This window comes from Procambarus clarkii, unplaced genomic scaffold, assembly GCF_040958095.1.
Source record: "Procambarus clarkii isolate CNS0578487 unplaced genomic scaffold, FALCON_Pclarkii_2.0 HiC_scaffold_234, whole genome shotgun sequence".
NCBI lineage: Eukaryota > Metazoa > Arthropoda > Malacostraca > Decapoda > Cambaridae > Procambarus > Procambarus clarkii.
The window spans coordinates 311,845-333,699 of record NW_027189267.1 but is presented as its reverse complement, the minus strand read 5'-3'; the positions used below and the strand labels follow the sequence as shown (position 1 = coordinate 333,699).

The window sequence follows — 21,855 nt, the reverse complement described above, 5'->3', positions numbered from 1 at the left end:
TCTCCAGGACCGCCGTGATCGCTACTGTCTTCGCTATCTTGCGCGGTCCTTGCAACATCCTTCCTCTCGCCTCTGTCGTGCTTTAACTTTCACCCCTTCTGCGGTTCCTGTTCCTCTTCACCACCTCCCTCTTTCTGTCCGGTTATCTCGCCTGCAGGATTCTCTTTCCGTTCGTATTTCTGATGTTTCTCCTCGTGTTGTTCCTTCTTTGCCCCCGTGGAGGGTCCCTCTTCCGCGGTTTTGTACATCCTTGACCCGTATCACTAAAGCTTTTACCCCTCCTACGGTTCTAAAACGCCTTTTCCTCGAGCACTTTTCTTCTCACTCCCGCTCCGTTTCTGTCTTCACCGATGGGTCTAAGTCAGCGGACGGTGTTGGCTACTCTGTTGTTTTTCTTGATCGCACTTATATGTGTCGCTTGCCTCCGGAGACTAGCATCTTTACAGCGGAACTTTATGCTATTCTCTATGCTCTTCGTTTCCTGCTTTCTCGTTGTCAGTCTTCCTTTGTAGTTTTTGATGACTCTTGTAGTGCCCTCATGGCTCTCGGTCCTTTAATCCAGTTCATCCAGTGGTTGTCGAGATCCAGCATTGGCTGTTTCTCGTTCACAGTAAATTTAAGTCGGTTGAGTTTTTGTTGGGTTCCCAGCCATATTGGTGTGTCTTTAAATGAGCGTGCGGATGCTGCCGCCAAGGAAGCTGTCCGCTCTTGTCCCATCTCTCGTAAGGGCATTCCGTATTCCGACTTTTACCCGGTTATCCATTCCTCAGTCCTTACCCGTTGGCAGGCTTCTTGGTTGTCTGTTACTGGTAACAAGCTACGTACTCTTAAATGTTGTGTTTCCTCGTGGCCGTCCTCCTTCCACCGTAACCGGCGATGGGAAACAGCTCTGGCGAGGTTGCGTATTGGCCATACTCACTTAACCCATGGTCACTTGATGGAGCGCCGCCCTGCTCCTTATTGTCCTAGTTGCATTGTCCCTCTTACGGTTGTGCATGTCCTTCTTGAATGTCCTGACTTCCAGGACGAGCGTGTGTCTTGCTTTCCGACCGCCCCTCGCTGTCACCTGTCCCTCAATAGAATTCTTGGTGAATCGGATACTTTGATATCGTTCGCCTTATGCGTTTTTGTTCTTGTATTGGCATCCTTGGTGATATTTAGCGCCCTCTGATTATTCTGCGCATTTCATGGTGCTACATAGCCTTCCCGGTAAGGTGCCTTCTTTTGATAATTACTTACTTACTTATTCTTGCTGGTGCCAGATGCTCCGTTCAAGAGTACATTTCCTCTCCTAGACTATGCAATAAGTGTTGGAAGTTCAGGCATGGTGTCCTCAAATGCACCAGTACTCTGTACCTGTGCCCCTTGTGTGGGGACTATAGTCATTCTAAGTCCGAGTGCGCTTCTCCCCAGGCTCGCTGCCTCAATTGCGGTGCAGCCCACCCTACCTTCTCACGCTCGTGTATGCACTACAAACTCGAGGAAGCCGTCATCAACCTGAAACACCGTGATCGTCTGTCTTTTCCTGAAGCGAGACTCCAAGTTCGTCGTCTCACCCCTTTTCCGGGCGTCTCCTACGCTCGCGTGTTGCGTTCTACCTCTCCTCGTCCTTCCCGTCTTCCTCAGTCTCACAACCGTTTCCAGGCCTTAAACCCGGCCACACCCACCACCTCCTCCCCTATTCCTTTGCCTCCTGTCCCAGATGGTCTACCTCCCGGTTCTCCATCTGGGATTTCCCCCGTTTCCTACCCAGTCCGCCATGTCTCCTTTGTCTTCTTCCCCATCTTCCCCCACTCTTTCTTCCCGACCCTCCCCCACTCTCTTGACCCGCCACGCCACCTGTCGGTCCAGGCTAATATCCATTATCCTCCCAGCGACCTTCGTGTTGTTCGCTCTCGTTCCTCTTCTCCTGCTGAGACCATTGAGTCTGTCGCCCGGTACGTTGTTACCGGGCCTGTCTCATCAAGTCAGAAACGTAAGCCTGGCTCCTCTCCTTCTTCCTCTCCGGCGGGTAAGACGGTTTCGCTTTCTTCTTCACCCCCTCCCTCTGACTCTGTCACTACATCCCCTCCCATTTCCGTAGTCGAACCCCCTGTCTCTGATATGGAGGTTTCTTCCGCCCCCGATTCCCTCTCTGTTGCTGCCCTTCCTGAGGTGCACTCTCTGCTTTCTGCCCCCCCTCCTCCAACTGTCCTTACCTGCCCCTCTCAGTTGTCTCCTCCTCCTCCGGACTCCGTCAGTCCGCCTCTGGTATGTTCTCTCACTCCCTTCCCTCTCTCCTTACTAAGTTTACCCATGCCCCCTAATCCTGATTTTGCCGACCCTGATCCTGAGATTCTTTAATACACTGTGTTCTTTACCTTTATTTCTTTCTTGTTCTCTGTTACTGTCCCTTCTCTTTGATAATGTCTAATCTTCAGTGGAATATTCGTGGATTTTATGCCAACTTCCATGAACTCCCACTTCTCATTACACAGTTTACACCACTTTGTGTTTGTCTCCAGGAACCCATGCTTGGTGCTCGTCCTGGTCACTTTCGTGGTTATTCCTTTCTTTCTCCCCCCCCCCCCCCCAGCTCTTGCTGGGGCCCATAACTCTACTGCTCTCTTAATTCGTTCTGATATTCCCCATTCGTCCCCTTACTTTTCCGTCCCCTATCCATTGCTCTGCTGCCCGTGTTTTTGTGGGTAAATGGTATACAGTTTGTTCCATTTATCGCCCTCCCAGTGTCCCTCTTTCCCTTCATGATCTTAAGCACCTCCTGGACTCCTTGCCAGAGCCGGTGCTCCTTATGGGTGATTTCAACTGTCGACATTCCCGTTGGGGTGATGTTCTGACAAACACCCGAGGCCGTCTTCTCGAACCGTTTGTCCTCGCTTCATCTCTATCTCTTCTGAATTCTGGTGAGCCCACACATGTAGATTCTCGAACTTGCACCCTTTCCTGTCTTGATCTTTCTCTCTGCTCGTCGTCCCATTACTTAGATTTCACGTGGCAGGTTCTTGATGACCTCCATAACAGTGATCATTTCCCCATCCTCGTTTTCTTTTTCTCTTTCTACCCTCCTCTTTCCTTCCCTAGGTGGCAGTTTGCCAAGGCTGATTGGTGCCTATTCACCCTCTGTGCTACTCTCTGACCTCTCCTCTTTGCCTCTTCCTTGCGCCCTCCTCCTTTTTTAGGACACTGTCTTCAACGTTGCCCTCTGCTCTATTCCTCGCTCTTCCTCCCGGGGCACACGGAAGTGCGTTCCCTAGTGGAATGCGGATTGTGCTCGGGCTGTCCGCTGTAAGCGTGCAGCCTGGAAAAAACTCCGCCGCCGGCAGACGGCTATTTCTTTTATTCTGTTTCAGAAGGTAAGTGCGGTGGCCCGTAGGACCATCCGTACTGCTAAACGTGGGAGTTGGAAATCTTATGTTTTCACCATTACGTCCGATACTCCTCTACCGCAGATCTGGAAGAAGATCCGCAAGATTGCGGGCAAGTTCGTTCCAGATGTGTCGCCGGTTCTCTACCTCCGTGGGACTCTTGTGGTGGATCTAGTGCAGTTCGCGGCCGAACTGGGTTCCCACGTTTCTTCTGTTAGCTCTGGTTCTCATCTTCCTCAATCCTTCCTTCTCCGTAAGCCTGTTCTTGAATCTTCTCCTTTAGATTTCCACACTCATCTCTGCCTTCCCTATAACGATCCTTTCTCTTCCTGAACTTCAGTCTGCCCTGGCCCTCTGCGGATCTACAGCAGCGGGCTCGGATGACGATCGTTATGAGATGCTTCGCCATCTCCCTCAGTGCACGTTTCAGTATTTACTGAATCTGTATAACCAGGTCTGGGAGTCGTCGTCCGTCCCTGAGGACTGGCTCGATGCCGTTGTACTCCCTATTCGAAAACTAGGGTCTCTCGGTACGTCTCCTAAGGATTTGAGCCTAGGCATTGTGTTGTGGGGGCCCTCTCAACCTCGTGGCCCCAACCCAGGGAACCAGGGGTATTCTCTTGCACCATCGGTCTGTGTCAGGTTCGGTTAAAGGCAGTGTGTCCTGTGGAGGCAGGAATGTACTAGATGATCCTTAAGTGACTTTCCTCGTCTCCAGGCCAGCATTGGAGGTGTTTGGGCAAACCTAGGCCAAGAAGGGTGGTCCCCATAGGTGTTTCTCAGCCAGTTCCAGATGTCAGTCAGGGCATTATGGAGAGGGCTTGCTAGGCCGTTAAAATACAGCGATGGGAGGATCCATCTCGACTGAGGGTCTGGAGTGGAGGCCTGTATGAGGAGCTCTGACCTCGTCTTCAGGTCTAGTTTGTTTTTAGCCGTTGCTATTACTCGTTCTGGGTATCCTCTGGCTGAGAACATGTCCCAGAGGTCTAGAAGTTGAGTAGCAAGTGTGTCTTCAAGGCTGTTTATCCTCTTCAAACGTAGACCTAAGGAGTAGGGTAAGGAGTTCTTCAAGGAGGAGGGGTGACTGGAGTCGTATCGTAGATACGTGTGCAGGTTCGTGGGCTTGTAGTAGGCCTTCGTGTGAAGGAGCCTGTCCTCACTGCCAATGAACACTGTCGTATCCAGGAAGTTTATCTCTGTTTTACTCTGCTCCAAGGTGAACTTCAGATTTTCGTAGGCTGTATTTGTCCAGGCGTAGAAAGACTGGAGGAGTGTGTCTTGTCCAGTCATTATACCGAAAATATCGTCAATATAACGGAAGTACACGTCTGGTTTATCTGGGCGGAGTGCTCTCTGGTGCTCAAAGGCCACGTGAACAAAGATTTCCGCTATAGCCACACTACTTGATGCTCCAATTGCCGTTCCCTTTACTTGTCTGTACGCTGCTGAATTGAAGGATAGAATTGTATCCCTCATGACATGCAGAATCGCTTCCTCCAGGAGAGACCTTGATGGGGGCCTCCAAACTCCTGCATCTCTGAGGGGCTGGCGTATGAGGTGTTTATGGTCGTCGAAGTACGTCGAGACCAATCTCGCTGCCTCCCGTTGGGGGATGCTTGGGTAGAGGGAGACTTTGTCAAGGGAGAACAGGGTCGTGTTCTCTGGGACGGGTCCTCTGCTTGCATTCAAATCCCTCAGTTTCAGCAAAAGATCAGTTGTGTCTTTCAGACGTTCATCTAAAAGAGAGAGAAGGGGGTTTAGTAATGCTGTGCAGATCAAATCAATTGGGCGAGTTGGTGCTTTGCAACCGCTAAGGACTGGTCTGCCCTGCCATGTACCTGTAAGAGGGTGTAAATCTTTATGAATCTTAGGAAGGAGGTATAGGTTCGGAAGCTCTGCTTTAAAGGCAAGGTAATAGTCTCTTGCTGCTGAGCTAAGTATACCTCCTGTTGAGTTTGCTTGTTTATTGTTAAAGAATTTCAGGACCAGGTTTCTACTCCTTGTCCTGGCGTTCTCCAGGGCTGTTTGGCCTTGCTGTATTTTTTGGTAAGTCGTCTCGTCTGAGAGGTGCCTTACCATTTCCTTTGTGTAGTTCGTTTTTCTCCAGACTACTACAGTACCGCCTTTATCCGCGGGTTTAATTATAATGTCTGGGCGAGCCTTAAGGGCGCGTAGCGCCTCCCTGTGTGTTTTTGTAAGGTTACCACGGGTTCTCTGTTTTACCTGTGTTTTAAGGCTTTCCAGGGTTGCCTGGATTTGTGGGTGAAGTCCATTTAAATTGAAAGTGGTGTTTCCTTGAACTGAGGCAGGATTCAGGTATTTCATTGAAAGCGATCTCTCGGGTTGTTGTTTCCTTTCTTGGTGGGGTTGTGGCCCTGACCTGAGTTTGCTCCATGCCTTGTTAATCTGTGTCTCTAGGTGTGAGAGGGTTTCCTCTACTGCCTGTACTCGTTTGGGTTCTGTAGGGGGCCCAATCACAAAGGACAGGCCCCTACTCAAGAGGTCCCTCTCTATGGTGCTCAGAGGGACCTCGGATACCACCATTTTTTTTTTTTTTTTTTTTTTTTTTTTTTTAGGGATTTTGCCCGTTTGATATTGGCCCGTTTGAGGTTTCGTTTTGCCCTCCTCCATAGTTCCACCCGGTGCCGTTTCCGGCGCCCTGTGTGGACACACTGTTCCTGCCCCTCCCCCTGTCCCTGCCCCTGCCCCTCCCAGGTCTGCCCCTGTGGGGGGTGTTACGTACTCCTAGCAGAATACGTATATAAATTTAAAATAAATATTATTTTATTTTATCATTGCATGTATATGTACACACATTGTGTTTTGGGTAAATTGTCGTGTGGTTTGGCAGCGTCAGTGGACAGGAGCGCGGTTGTCTCTGCACACGTCTATTACTTGATTGATACGGGAAAGCTGGACCTGTTCAGTTTGAGAGTTCCAGTTGTCACTTTTATTTTAGTTAGAAAATGTTTTATATACTGTAATTAAACAGGTGTCATTGTACTTATATATTTTGTAAGTAACTATTATATGTAACTTGCAGTCTTATGTGTTTTGAGAACAAGTGGTTGTTCAATTAGTTTATAATATTAAAAAGTCCTTAGTTTCCATCCCTCATCCTGGGATGAGGCAGACGGGAGGTGAGAATGTGGGTGGCGACAGAGCGAGAGTTCAGTAGCTGAGCAGAAACCGGGGAGATAACACTTGTTGGAGTTAAGTCATTCTTTTATTCTAGCCATATAATTATTCTTAGTATTGATTTAATGTCTGGAAGTTACAGTGATATTTTTAATGTGATATATTGTGACCATATAATCATCTGTTTGCCTTTGAGATTTATTTAATATAAATTATATATAAATACTTAGTATCTTTATTCTTCAGTCCTATGAAGATTCTATTTTGTGCTCAGTACTTATTAAGGGGTTATACTGGTGATTCGCTATTGAGAACAGCAGTTGTGTCGTATCCCTAGACTTATTAAAGTTTGGCTGCTGTAGGATCACGAGCCGTAACGTACGATAGGTAACAAAGAGTTATGGGGGCCTGTGCCGGGAAATATTGTCCCATTTTTAACTTAACTATGCTAATCTAACCTTGCCTTCCTAGGTACCAGTGTGTCAAGTGTCTCTGTGTGTTTCTTAAGAACTATTCCATGTGCCAAGCAAGCCTTCCTGTGTGTCAAGTAACAACGTTTCACGATTTTGAGGTAAGTCATCCTATATATTTTGTTTGTGCAGTGAGGCCAAGCGAATTTTCAGTGTGGTGACAATTTTACAGTGAAGTGTAGTGCAGTGCCATTATTTTAATTATTTTTGTGAATCAAGTGCCAAGTGTTAGTAACGATGGAGGAGAAAGTTGCAGCGTTGGTGGCTCACCCAGACTTTGAAGGGATTCAGAACCTTAAAAAGACTGAGTTAATACAAATGGCAAATCATTTGGATTTGACCGCCAGCAATAGAATGGTTAAAGCCCAAATATTGAAAGTCATTGTGACGCATTTTGTTGAGAATGGGGATTTAGATGAAGAAATTCTAGAGGAGTTAAGAGAGGAGTCGAGTGATCAGATGACGTTAAAGCGTCTTGAGTTAGAAGCTCGCCAATTAGAGCTTGAAGCTCAAAAAGAACAGAAAATATTAGAGGCTGAAGCTCAGCAAAGGGAGCTAGAGATTAGGCGTTTAGAAATTGCGGCACAAAACCAGAGATGTTTAATTGAGTTGCAACTTGAAGCCACAAAGAAGCAACAAGCCGAGGAACAAACTAGGCAATTAGAGATTCAACAACAAATGGCTGACACTAACTTAAGGCTTGAAACACAGCGTATGGCAGCTGGGCATGGAAATACTAGTAATGTTTCAACAAATAGTAATAATAATCCCATCAGGATGAATAAGTATATCGAGTTGCCCAAGTTCAATGAGGAAGATCCTGAGGTTTTCTTTGCACATTTTTATAAAATTGCCATCAGTATGAACTGGCCAAGGGATCAGTGGGTAGCCATTATGCAGTCTCAATTTAAGGGGCGTAGTCAGGAGGTTTTCACATCCCTCCCTGACGCTCATAGTTTTGATTATGACTTTGTAAAGAAAAGTATCCTAAATGCTTATCAATTAAATCCAGAGGCACACAGGCAAAAGTTCAGGAACCTAAGGAGAATCAAGGATCAGACAATAGCCGATTTTACTCGTCAGAAGACGAAATTTTGTAACAGATGGTTAAAGTCACTTCCAGTCACTGATTTTGATGCTCTAAAGAATCTTCTCATAATGGAAGAAGTATTGTCCTGTCTTCCAGACCAGTTGTCTACTTTTATGGCAGAACAAAAGAATGTAACAGATATTGATGAGCTGTCAAAGCTCGCGGATGAGCATGAGTTGCTGACTAAGGCCCCGTTTACGGCCACTTCACCTAAGTCTAGTCGTAGAGTAAATTTCAATGCTCACCGTACTCCTTATCAGTATAAGTCTCCTCCTGGTACTCCAGTTACTCCCATGAGCTCTTCTCTTACAAAACCTAATCCTGCTACTTCCTTGTCAGGAATGTCAAATAATAATAAGGTTATTTCTAAACCTACAGTTGGTTCTACCAGTGTGTCCACTGTAAGGTCCTGTTCCCATTGTAAGAGAAAAGGCCATGGAATTCATTCATGTTTTATATTGCACCCTGAGTTACGACCAACTGGTCTCATTTATTGCAGAGGTGTGCAAAATAAACTTACTAATAAACATGTAACTGTAAACCCCAATTGGGTGAAACAGTATTCACCATATATGTCTTCAGGTGAAGTCTTGTGTATTAATGGAAAGTGGAAGCCAGTGGTTATTCTTCGTGATACAGGTGCTTCCCAAACCATAATTTCATCCAGTATTCTTTCTGATGTTGAAAAGAGAGAGACAGGAAAGTTTGTTGTTCTTCAGAGTGTTGCAGGATGTAAAACTGTACCTCTAATAGACATTAATTTCAGATCCACCATTACACCACGTTTATGCACTGTGGGTGTTAGTACACAGTTGCCCATCCCAGGTGTGGATGTTATATTGGGTAATGATGTGGCCATAAATCATGTTGTGGGTGAGAATGATCCCCGTTTGTGTAAACAGCCCGTTGCAGACCATGTTTATTCTGCCTGTGCTGAAGTTAGTTCTATGAATGAACCTGTTGTAGAAGATGGTTTTGTCCCTTCTACCTGTGCTGATGTCAGTACTCTTATAAATCCAGTTGTCAGTTCTGATGTTGTTACTCAAGCATTTGTTCCAGTAACCAGTACCCCTTCAGTGGAGAAGTGGGATGTGGTTGTTCCAGATTCCTGTGTGGCCGATTTAGTTGTTGAGAGTAAGCCTGATACTATGACTCTGCTTTATTCCAATAAATTGGGAAAGGATGTCCATGTACCATTGTCTTGCCCGCTCACTACGAACGTTGTGCCAGGAGTTGAGAGAAACTTAAAAGCCACGACTCTGTATTCCAGCCAAGTGAATGGTTTAGGACAAGATGTCGGGTTGGCAGAAGTATTCCCGCTCACTCCAAGTTTAGAATCAGTTGTCGAGAGTAAGTCCGTTGTAGAGGCCCCGCCTCACCCTAGTCAAGGTGATATAATAGGGGAGGAGGTCAAACTACCTGTTACTTGCCCGCTCACTTCAGATTCCCTTCATTTAATTGCTTTGAGTAGAACTGACCCTAAGATTTCAGAGAGAAGCAAGGAGACAGTCTGTACTGTAGATCCAGTTTTGGAGAGTGTGGGAAAGCAGCCAGAGGATCAGCTTCTGTTGAGTAGATGGAGACCCATTGAGCCTCCCTCTTCAGTTGTCTGTGAGGATGTGACCCAGCTTGGTAGTGATATTGTTGATTGTGAGCAGACAGTACTCCAAGCAGCTCCAGAAGTCATGGGAGGAAATTTTGGTAAAATCATTAAGAGTGGTAAAGCAGCAATTGGATCTAAGTTGCGGAGTTGTGATTCTTATTCTATGTGGAGGAAGTATTTCTCATTGTGTACATTGAGTCAGAGTGTGTGTAGGATGTTGAACTCTACTTTTATTCTGCAGCCATTTTCTTGTGAAGTAATGGACTGTGGGACATCTTTGTCAAGCCTTGTGGTGGAGCAGAGAGAGTTTACTCAAGTAGGTTGTGCATCCAGTTCTGAGGAAGTGGTGAGTTATGCTAGAGCAGTGTCTCTATATTCAGATCCAGTTAATTTTGATGCACGAGTGATAAAAGTGTATGTTCCACTCAAGTGTGGTGTTGATTTTCAGAGTCATATTGTGGGTGAAGGATTAAATCATACTGGGGAGCAGATGTTTGAGGCTCCAGGTGTGCAATTCAAGTTGGAGGATAAGGTTATCCTACCTAGAGTTAATCATTGTGAAGGGTTTCAGATTGTCCTTGGGCGTTTCCCAGGTAATCTGCTGTTCATCTTCAAGATGTTAAGACCCTTAAACCTCTTGGTTGATTGGTTGTCATCAGACGTAAATCACTTGGGAAGTGATGGTGAAGGTTGTAAAGTTTTCGGCATGTTTTATTTAGTCTCTTGGAAGACTAGACGGTTGATGAATGTGGGTGTTGTGTTCAAGTTCACCATCAGAGGGTGTGAACTTGTTTTGAGAGTTATGATTGAGATATGGTGCCTAGGCATATGCCTGTTTTCTTTCACTGATCGTTATGACAGAGTTATGAGGCAATTGATTTCTGTGTTCCTTATGGATCATCTGAGTCAGTTCGATCAGGTAGTCTTTGCACTTGTCTTGGGTTGTATTTCTTGGTTGGAAGGTCAAAGGTTTGATAAGTCGGTGTCTTGTGTTTCGGAAGGTTCTATGAATGGGAAAGTTTTATGCATAATTGTGAGGTTTAATGCTACTTTCTTTAATTTTAGTATCCATTGGGCGAGAGTATGTGTTCCACAGAGGATCAAGAGTGATGAGCAGATGTCTGTGTCAGAGCATACCCAGGAGAAGTCCCAACTCAACTCAACATACAGCCTGCTTCAATTAAGCAGTTCAGCTCCAGAAAAAGGGAGTAATGGAAAATCGAGGCTATCTTGGGAAAATTCACCATGTGGAAAAGGAATCACATGGAAAAATGAAACTGATCTTGGAGAAATAGTAGAAACATGTGAAAAGCAAAATTGCCATGATAACTGTGTGAAAGCAGCTACCTTTATTGACAATTCTATTCATGCTACTAATGATAATGTAGATAGGAGTGTGAAATATGATCTAAAACAAAGTGAAATAAATGAGATAGTACCTTGGAGAGATAAATTTGCATACTCCAGTGACACATATGTAGAACATAGTCATAAGACTGAAATTCCTGAGTTTCCTGTAAGACTATATTTGGAGTGTTTTCATTTTTGTCCAGAGATGTGTTCTTATTACTTATACATGTTTGGTGTAATTAATACCATAAATCTCAAGTGTCATACATTTTACTTTGAAAAAATGCCATTGATCTTCAATCTATTGCATTTTTTTTCTTGGAGGTGGAAGTGTTACGTACTCCTAGCAGAATACGTATATAAATTTAAAATAAATATTATTTTATTTTATCATTGCATGTATATGTACACACATTGTGTTTTGGGTAAATTGTCGTGTGGTTTGGCAGCGTCAGTGGACAGGAGCGCGGTTGTCTCTGCACACGTCTATTACTTGATTGATACGGGAAAGCTGGACCTGTTCAGTTTGAGAGTTCCAGTTGTCACTTTTATTTTAGTTAGAAAATGTTTTATATACTGTAATTAAACAGGTGTCATTGTACTTATATATTTTGTAAGTAACTATTATATGTAACTTGCAGTCTTATGTGTTTTGAGAACAAGTGGTTGTTCAATTAGTTTATAATATTAAAAAGTCCTTAGTTTCCATCCCTCATCCTGGGATGAGGCAGACGGGAGGTGAGAATGTGGGTGGCGACAGAGCGAGAGTTCAGTAGCTGAGCAGAAACCGGGGAGATAACACTTGTTGGAGTTAAGTCATTCTTTTATTCTAGCCATATAATTATTCTTAGTATTGATTTAATGTCTGGAAGTTACAGTGATATTTTTAATGTGATATATTGTGACCATATAATCATCTGTTTGCCTTTGAGATTTATTTAATATAAATTATATATAAATACTTAGTATCTTTATTCTTCAGTCCTATGAAGATTCTATTTTGTGCTCAGTACTTATTAAGGGGTTATACTGGTGATTCGCTATTGAGAACAGCAGTTGTGTCGTATCCCTAGACTTATTAAAGTTTGGCTGCTGTAGGATCACGAGCCGTAACGTACGATAGGTAACAGGGGGGTCTGGGCGGACCTTGAAAATTCTGGTTAGAGTATGGCCCGGGTTGTTGGGCATAGGGTTGAAAGTTGGGGTTGTGGGCATAGGGTAGGAACCCTGCTGGGGGTTGAGCATAAGGCCAGGGTGGAGGCTGCTGGGGGGCCTGGGCTGCCACCTCGGTTTGTACTTGGGGTTGAATAACTTTTGTCTGTAGTTGGGGTTGAGCTACCTGAGTCTGGGATTGAGATGTCGTTCTGCCAGGCTGTGTAGACTGCTGCCCCGGGTTTTTAGGTGGGGCTAAAGACTGTACCTGGGTTTGTTGGCTTGTACCAATCTCGTCGTCAGGGAGCGGCCGTAAGACTGAGCGGGGTGTAGCTAGTTGTTGCCCCTGTGTCTGGGCCTGTGGTCTTAGGATGTTCATTACCTTCTGCCGTAGTTCCTTCCAGGTCCCTTCGGATGGCGTTGTCTGAAAGTTTGTGTTTGCAAGCTGTTTGAGCGTATGGTAAATGTCCGTCTGATGTGGTTCTTGGAACACCATCACTACCTCTCTCCTTCTCAATTTGGTTTTCGCAAGTGCCGCAGCACGACTGATGTCCTGGTGAACTTGGAGCTCCATATTCGTACTGCTTTTGCTGCGAAGACCTCCGTTGTTGCTGTCCTTTTTGACCTGGAAAAGGCTTATGACATGACTTGGAGATACCATATTCTGTCCCAACTTAGTTCTTTTGGCTTTCGTGGTAATCTCCCTCTCTTCCTTCAAAGCTTTCTTTCTCGTCGTACCTTTCGAGTCAGGCTTGGTGCCACTCTCTCTGCCTGTTTTCAACAGTATCCCCTCCATGGTGCCTCCTTGCCGTGGTGAGGGGCTCACGTACACCTCCCTGGGACCGGTGTGGGTTGCCTGTGCCCCCTCTCCTGCCCCCTCTTTGGGTGGTGTACGTGCTGAAGGGCCCCATGGCCTTGTGAGCCATCGGACCCCCTGCTGGAGGGGTCGCCTGTGAGAGGCGGCCCTGAGTGGATGTTGGGTGTCCAGGCTGTGGCGATAGGGGGACTGTGGTCTTAGCACCAGTGTGGGAGAATGAACGAAGTAGTAGGACTCCCCTGTTGAAAAGGGGGAGCACCGCTGGGGACGACACACCCTTCCTACACTGGCCCGCGCTCGGCCTCCCTGGCTGCCCTGGTAGGTGGTATCCCTTGGTTCCAGGTCCCATCTCTTTTGTTTGGTTTGCTGTATGGATAACGACTTGCCTTCTATTCCCAAGGCTCATGGGGTGGGCGACCAGGCCCCTGAGTCAGAACGTCCTGGAAGACCGGGATCTGTAGCCCCCGCTACAGGACCCGGTTAAGGCCCAGACCGGACTCTTCCTCCCTGCTCCCCCTCCCTCCTCTGTGGTTGGGTCGAGCCCCAAGCCTGCTGTGGTGACTGTCTCGTCCCCTTGCACGGCTCCATCTCTTCTTGTGACTACTGCACATTTCGACCCGTCTCTCTCTAAGGGTTCTCATCGCCCTACCCGCCATGGCCGCTCTTGTATGCTCCCTTCCCATCCTACTTCGTTCCATGCTTTGTTTGGTCCTGATAAGTGGACTAAATACTTTGACCTCCTACCTTTGGATTCAACTCCTCCTGATGATTTTTCCCTTCATAGGCATCTTGTCAATTCCGTGGATGCCTCTGTCACCTTCAACCCCACTCGTCTTGGTACCCGTGTCGTTGCTGCTCCTTCTCAGGATGCGGCCACCCGCTTGGCCGCCTTATCCTGCCTTGGTGAGACCCCTGTTCGGGTCTCGAAGAACGCCCTTATTGAATGCCAGTGTTGGCACTGTTCTCCTCCCGCACCATGTTGCGACCGGTGTTAGGGCTCTCAAGGACTGCCACGAGGATATCAAGCATATCCTCGAGGCTCAGGGTCATTCTGTACTCCAGGTGGATACATTTACTCGCCCCCCTCGTGGTCATCGCCGTCTGCCCCTTAGGGTTGTGAAGGTTACCTTTGATGGTAGGACCCTTCCACCCTCTGTCATTCTTGCTGGTGTCAGATGCTCCGTTCAGGAATATATTCCCTCTCCGAGGCTCTGCGGTAAGTGCTGAAGGTTTGGGCATGGTACCCTGAAATGCTCCAGTCCTGTCTCTCTCTATCCCCTGTGTGGAAGCGAGGGTCACTCTAAGTTGGAGTGCACTTCTTCCCAGGCCCGCTGCCTCAATTGCGGTGAGGCCCACACTACTTTCTCCCTTGCGTGTATTCGTTACAAATTTGAGGCGGCTGTCCTCAGCTTGAAGCACTAACACCGTTTGTCTTTCCCTGATGCTCAACGCCAAGTTCATCGTCTCCCCTCTCTCGCTGGTGTCTCCTATGCTCGCGTGGTGCGCTCTTCCTCTCCTCGTCCTTCCCACCTTTCTCAGTCTCACAACCGTTTCCGAGCCTTAGACCCGTACACGCCCACCACCACCTCCCCTGTTTCCCTCCGTTCTGTTCCGAGGGGGCTCCTCCTGGTTCTCTGTCTAGGGCTCCCCTTCTTTCTACCCAGTCTGTCACGTCTCCTGTGTCTTCTTTTTCCTCTCCCCTCTAGTCCTCCTTCCCGTCCTTCTCCTCCGTCTCCTGGCTCTCCACGCCGCCTGACTGTGCGGGCCGACGTCCATCGCTCTCCTGATGGTTGTGTTGCTCGCTCTCGCTCTTCTTCTTCTATCGAGACGCTGGAGTCTGTTGCCCAGTACATTGCTGCTGGGACGCCCGTATCTTTGAGTCAGAAGCGGAAACCTGGCTCCTCTCCTTCCTCCTCCCCTGTCAGTAAGAAGGCTTCGCTTTCTTCTTCACCCCCTATCTCTGATTCTATCGTTCCTTCACCTCCCGGTTCGGTGGTGGAGCCCCCTGTTCCTACTGTGGGGGTTTCTTTAATCCCCAGTTCCATCTCGGTTACTGCCCTTGCTGAGGTACACTCCCCTCTTTCTGCCCCTCGTCCTCCCCTTCCTCCTCCTCTAGTCCCTACTCGTCCACCACTGGTCTGTCCTCCCGCTTCTTTCCCTCCTTCTTTACTCAGTTTACCCATGCCGCCTAACCCTGACTTCGCTGACCCTGCTCCTGACTCTGTGCTTTTTTAGCGTGCTGTGTTCCTTCCTCACCTTTGTTTCTTCTTCGCTCTCTGTTACTCTCCTCTCTCTCTTTGCTGATGTCTTTTCTTCAATGGAACATCCGTGGATTTTACGCCAATTTCCTTGACCTCCAACTTCTCATTTTACAGTTTTCGCCCCTTTGTGTCTGTCTCCAGGAGCCGATGCTTGGTGCTCGTCCTGGTCGCTTCCGTGGCTATTCTTTTCTCTCCCCCCCCCCTCCCCAGCGACAGCTGGAGTCCATAATTCTTCTGCTCTCTTGATTCGTTCAGATGTTCCCTTTGTCCCCTTACTTTTTTCCTGGTCTCTCCACTGTTCTGCCGCCCGTGTCTTTGTGCGTAGGTGGTACACGGTTTGTTCCATTTATCTCCCCCCCACTGTCCCACTTTCTCTTCCCGATCTTAAACATCTCCTAGACTCCTTGCCGGAGCCTGTGCTCCTGCTGGGTGATTTCAATTGTTGTCATGCCCTTTGGGGTGATGTGCTGACGAACACCTGGGGTCGCCTCCTTGAATCTTTCATCCTCTCTTCTTCCCTGTCCCTTCTTAATTCTGGTGAGCCCACTCATTTGGATTCTCGGACTCGCTCCCTTTCTTGTCTCGATCTTTCTCTGTGCTCGTCATCCCTTTCCTTAGATTTCAGGTGACGGGTCTTTGATGACCTCAATGGCAGTGACCATTTTCCTATCCTTGTTTTTTTTTTCTCTTTTCGCCCTCCTCTCTCCTTCCCTAGGTGGCGGTTTGCCAAGGCTGACTGGCGCCTCTTTACTCTCCGTGCTACTATTTCCGACCTCTTCCGATCTGCCTCTCCCTCGCGCCCTCCTTCTTTTTCATGACACTGTCTTTGACGTTGCCCTCCACTCTATTCCTCGCTCTTCCTCTCGGGGAACGCGGAAGTGCGTTCCCTGGTGGAATATGGACTGTGCTCGGGCTGTTCGCTGAAAGCATGCAGCCTGGAAGAAACTTTGCCGCTGGCAGACGGTTGAGTCTTTTCTTTTGTTTCGGAAGGCGAGTGTGGTGGCCCGTAGGACCATACGTGCAGCTAAACGTGCTTGCTGGGCGTCTTATGTCTCCACCGTTACGTCCGAAACTCCTCTTCCACTGGTCTGGAAGCGTATCCACAAGATTGCGGGTAAGTTCGTTCCCGATGTCTCACCGGTCCTTCGCCTCCATGGTGCTCTTGTGGCGGACCCGTTGCAGGTTGCGACCGAACTGGGTTCCCATTTCTCCTCTGTTAGTTCTGGTTCTCATCTCCCCCGATCCTTCCTTCTTCGTAAGCCTCTTCTTGAATCTCATCCTTTAAATTTCTGTACTTATCTTCACCTTCCATATAATGATCCCTTCTCTCTCTCTGAGCTTCAGTCTGCCCTAGCCCTTTGCGGTTCTACGGCAGCGGGCTCCGATGGCGTTCATTATGAAATGCTTCGCCATCTCCCTCCGTGCACGTTTTTCCTGACCGTACTTATATGTGTCGCCTCCCTTTGGAGGCTAGCGTGTTTATGGCGGAACTTTATGCTATTCTCTATGCTCTCCGTCTCTTGCTTTCTCATTCTCATTCCTCCTTAGTGGTTGTAGTTGACTCTCGTAGTGCCCTCATGGCTCTTGGGTCCTTTAATCCTGTCCACCCAGTGGTCATCGAGAATCAGCAATGGCTGTTTCTTATTTCTAGTAAATTTAAATCGGTAGGGTTATGCTGGGTTCCCAGCCATATTGGTGTTTCTTTCAATGAGCGTGCAGATGCTGCCGCTACGGACGCTATCCGTTCTTGTCCCATCTCCCGTAAAGGTCTTCCTTATTCCGACTTTTATCCTTTTATTCATTCCTCCATCCTTGCCCGTTGGCAGGGTTGATGGTCCACTGTGGTTAGTAACAAGCTGCGTACTCTCAAACGTAGTGTGTCTCCGTGGCCTTCCTCCTGCCACCGTAACCGGCGGTGGGAAACTGCTTTGGCACGGCTGCGGGTTGGCCATACTCCCTTAACCCACGGTCACTTAATGGAGCGCCGCCCTACTCCTTACTGTCTGAAATGCGTTGTCCCTCTTACAGTTGTGCATATCCTTGTTGAATGTCCTGACTTCCAGGACGAGCATGTGTCTTGCTTTCCGACCGTCCCTCGCGGTCACTTGTCCCTCGATAGAATTCTAGGTGAATCAGATACTTTTGATATCGTTCGCCTTATGCGTTTTTGTTCTCAAATTAGCTTTCTTGGTGATATTTAGCGCCCTCTGATTATTTCGCACTTTGATGGTGCTACATTGCCTTCCCGGTTTGGTGCCTTCTTTTGATAATTATCTTACCTTACCTTTTCGGCAGTGTGAAGATGTGCCCTAAGATAGTGTTCTGAGTACTACTCTTTTTCTGGTTGCCCTCAATGGTCTCCTTTCCTCCCTTCCTTCTGGCATCTTCTCCGCTCTTTATGTTGATGATCTTACTCTTTGCTGTCGAGATGATGATTCGCCTCTCCTTCAACGGCGGCTTCAACTTGAGATTGATGTCGTGTCATCTTCGGCCACCAATCATGGCTTCAAGTTCTCTACTACTAAGACTTGTGCCATGACTTTTACTCGGAAGCGGGTCGTTCTTCGTCCCTCTGTCACTTTATGGTAATCCCCTTGAGTACAAAGATTCTGCGAAGCTTTTGGGGTTATTCTTTGACACTCGTTTGTCTTGGTCGCCCCATGTCTCTTCCCTCCGTGTGGAATGCTCTAAAGCCCTTAACCTACTTAAGGTTTTGTCCCATACTTTTTGGGGAGCGGATAGGCGCACGCTCCTCTATTTGCATTCCTCTCTCGCCCTGTCTAAGCTCCATTATGGTTGCCCTGCATACTCTTCTGCTTCTCCTTCTACTTTTCGCCGTCTTGATCCTTTGCACCATATTGGGTTGCGCCTCAGCTCTGGTCCTTTTCGTTCCACTCCTACCCTCAGTTTGTACTCTGACACTGGCTTTCTGTCTCTCCAGGATCGCCGTGATCGCTACAGTCTTCGCTATCTAGCGCGATCCTTACAGCATCCTCACTCTCGCCTCTATCGTGCTTTGACTTTTACCCCTCCTGTAGTTCCCGTTCCTCTTCACCACCTTCCTCTTTCTGTCCGTTTGTCTCGCTTGCAAGATTCTCTTTTGGTTCGTCTTACTAATGTTTCTCCTCGTACTGTTCCCTCCTTGCCCCCATGGAGGGACCCCCTTCCCAAATTTTTTACTTCTCTAACCCGCATCACTAAAGCTTTTACCCCTCCTTCAGTTCTCAAACGCCTCTTCCTTGAGCACTTTTCTTCTCACTCCCACTCCGTTCCCATCTTCACCGACGGGTCAAAGTCTGCTGACGGTGTGGGCTACTCTGTTGTTTTTCTTGACCACACTTATATGTGTCGCCTTCCTCCGGAGGGTAGCATCTTCACAGCAGAACTCTATGCTATTCTCTATGCTCTTCGTCTCCTGCTTTCCCGGCGGCAGTCCTCCTTCGTGGTAGTAGTTGACTCTCAAAGTGCCCTCATGACTTTAGGGTCCTTTAATCCAGTCCACCCTGTGGTCATCGAAATTCAACACTGGCTGTTTCTTATCTCCAGTAAATTTAAGTCGGTTGCGTTTTGCTGGGTTCCCAGCCAGTGTCTCTTTAAATGAGCGTGCGGATCCTGCCGCTAAGGACGCTATCCGCACTTGTCCCATCTCCCATAAAGGTGTTCCTTATTCCGACTTTAACCCAGTTATTCATGCCTCCATCCTTGCCCGTTGGCAGCGTTGTTGGTCTTCTGTTATTGGTAACAAACTGCGAACTCTCAAGAGTCGTGTGTCCCAGTGGCCTTCCTCCTGGCGTAGGGGAGCCAGTCGGCCGAGCGGACAGCACACTGGACTTGTGATCCTGGGTTCGATCCCAGGCGCCAGCGAGAAACAATGGGGAAAGTTTCTTTCACCCTATGCCCCTGTTACCTAGCAGTAAATAGGTACCTAGGTGTTAGTCAGCTGTCACGGGCTGCTTCCTGGGGTTGGAGACCTGGTCGAGGGGACACTAAAAAGCCCCGAAATCATCTCAAGATAACCTTCTGCCACCGTAACCGACGGTGGGAAACGGCTCTGGCTAGGTTACGTATTGGCCATACCCCTTTTACTCATAGTCCATAGTCACTTAATGGAGCGCTGCCCTGCTCCTTATTGTCCAAATTGCATTGTCCCTCTTACGGTCATACATATCCTTGTTGAATGTCCTGACTTCCAGGACGAGCGTATGTCTTGTATTCTGACTGTCCCCCGCGGTTGCTTGTCCCTCGATAGAATTCTTGGCGACTCTGATACTTTTGATATCGTTCGCCTTATGCGTTTTTGTTCTCATATTGGCATCCTTGGTGATATTTAGCGCCCTCTGATTATCCCGCACATTTGATGGTGCTACATAGCCTTCCCGGTTTGGTGCCTTCTATTGATGATTACTTACTTATTTGCAGACTTATGAACTGAATGTCAAGGCACTAAGACAGAACTTTCACAGTTTAATAAGTAGCAATGACCAGACTGTTACAGATTTTACCAGGGTTAAAGAAGTCTAGGGTTATAGTTCATAATTTCAATCCTTAACGCAATTTATTCTAATTGAAGAGTTATTATCCTGTTTTCCTGATAAATAAAAAAACTTTTATAGGTAAAGCTATATACAAGACCCTTCGTGAATTAGCTAAGTTAGGAGATAAACATAATCCTGAGGAAAATATGTTAGATCTCATTAGTATCCGGCACAAAAGATTTACTTCATATAAGCAGAAACCTACCTCAAACCAGACCCCAAACTTCATCTGCTTTTACAGTCAACCCCCTCCCCCCTCCCCGTTCAGCTAGTTGATGCCGTGAGGGTGGCTTAGTGGGCAGCTGCCGGAGTGTGATGCTCCATGGGACAGTCCTCTGTCCTTTTGTAGCCTTGTGCTCCTGCTGCTGTCCTCTTGAATTGTGCTGAACGCTTTTTCCTTTTCCTTCTGTTTCGTTTTTCTCCCCCCTCTTCTCCTATCTTTAAAGAAATTTAGGATTGGCCTAGTTACAAAGGAAGTAGTTAAGGGGTATTCATCAGTGCTTACCAGTATCATAAGAAAAGCTAAACTTTCATATTATGAGACTAGATTCAAAGAAGAAAAAGGCAACATGAAAAGCACATGGAAAACCATCTCTAATATCCTAGGAACTAAACAACACTCCCACAACGAGATAACACTCTCTAAGGATGGCCTTACACCGTCATCTGATTTAGAAATGGCGAATGAATTTAATAGCTTCTTTTCATCGGTTGGTGCTAACCTCGCCAGTAAAATCCCACAGACTCAGACACATATCAACACATATCTCTCAGGCAGCTATCCAAACTCTCTTCTCCTTTCACCAGTCAACCCGACAGATGTTGTGTCCATCATACACTCACTAAAAACCAAAGCTGGGAACATCAGTGAAATACCATCCATTGTATACAAGAGCGCCTCCCACGCCCTTGCACCACCTATAGCTCTGCTGTTCAACAAATCCCTTGAGTGTCATACCTTTCCCTGATATCCTTAAAAAAGCAAGAGTAACGCCAGTTCATAAAGGAGGTAATCCGGCAGACATAAACAATTATAGACCAATATCAAACCTACCCATACTATCAAAAATATTTGAAAAATTATCTACAAACAGCTCTACTCCTACCTCGTAAAATTCGACATTCTTAGCCCCTGTCAGTTTGGCTTCCGCTCCCAAAAGAGTACCAACGATGCAATTATTAGCCTCCTTGATATAATTTATTCAGCCCTTGACAAAAATTTGTTTCCGATTGGATTCTTCATTGACCTGAGAAAGGCCTTTGATACTGGTAATCACAATTACCTCTTACGTAAACTCCATCATTCTGGAATCCGAGGCCATACACTGGACTATATCCAATCCCATCTTAGTGATAGACACCAATGTGTAGCCATCAATAATATAACCTCTCCCACTCTACCAATAACCGTTGGAGTGCCACAGGGCAGCATTTTGGGACCTCTCCTATTTCTTATATACATCAATGATCTGCCTAATGTCTCTAACATTCTGAAACCTATTTTGTTTGCTGATGATACTACCTTCATCTACTCTAACCCCAACCCACATACACTAAATAATGTTGTTAATAATGAACTAAAAAAGTCCACTTATGGATGTCAACCAACAAATTAACTCTTAACAAAAAAAAGACCTACTACATCTTATTTGGAAGCAAATCTACAAATTCAATTCAGCTTCAGATAGACAATGTAAACATTAGCCATAAAAACGATGGAAAGTTTCTCGGCCTATTCCTAGACAAGAGACTCAACTTCAGTAACCACATACAACACATAACTAAGAAAGTCTCTAAAACAGTTGGTATACTCTCCAAAATCAGATATTATGTATCTAACTCTGCTCTCATCTCTCTATATTATTCACTAATCTATCCCTATCTAAATTATGGTATCTGTGCATGGGGTTCAACCACTGCAAACCACCTCAAGTCCATCATCACCCAGCAAAAATCCGCTATCAGAATAATGACAAATTCTGCTTTCAGACAACACTCAGCCCCCTTGTTTAACTCCCTAAACATGCTAAACATAATCTCACTCCACAAATTCTCTTGTGTCAACTAAATTTAT

The 21,855-nt window shown here is 46.8% G+C and overlaps 1 protein-coding gene across 1 annotated transcript; it reads right to left on the bottom strand.

Annotated features, from left to right (window-relative positions):
• Positions 1 to 4,013: 4,013 nt before the first annotated feature.
• On the bottom strand, positions 4,014 to 5,909 carry LOC123748778 (uncharacterized). Its single transcript, XM_045730929.2, has one exon. It carries the CDS (start codon positions 5,907 to 5,909, stop codon positions 4,014 to 4,016), a length of 1,896 nt encoding a protein of 631 aa, XP_045586885.2.
• Between the last annotated feature and the right edge of the window lie 15,946 nt (positions 5,910 to 21,855).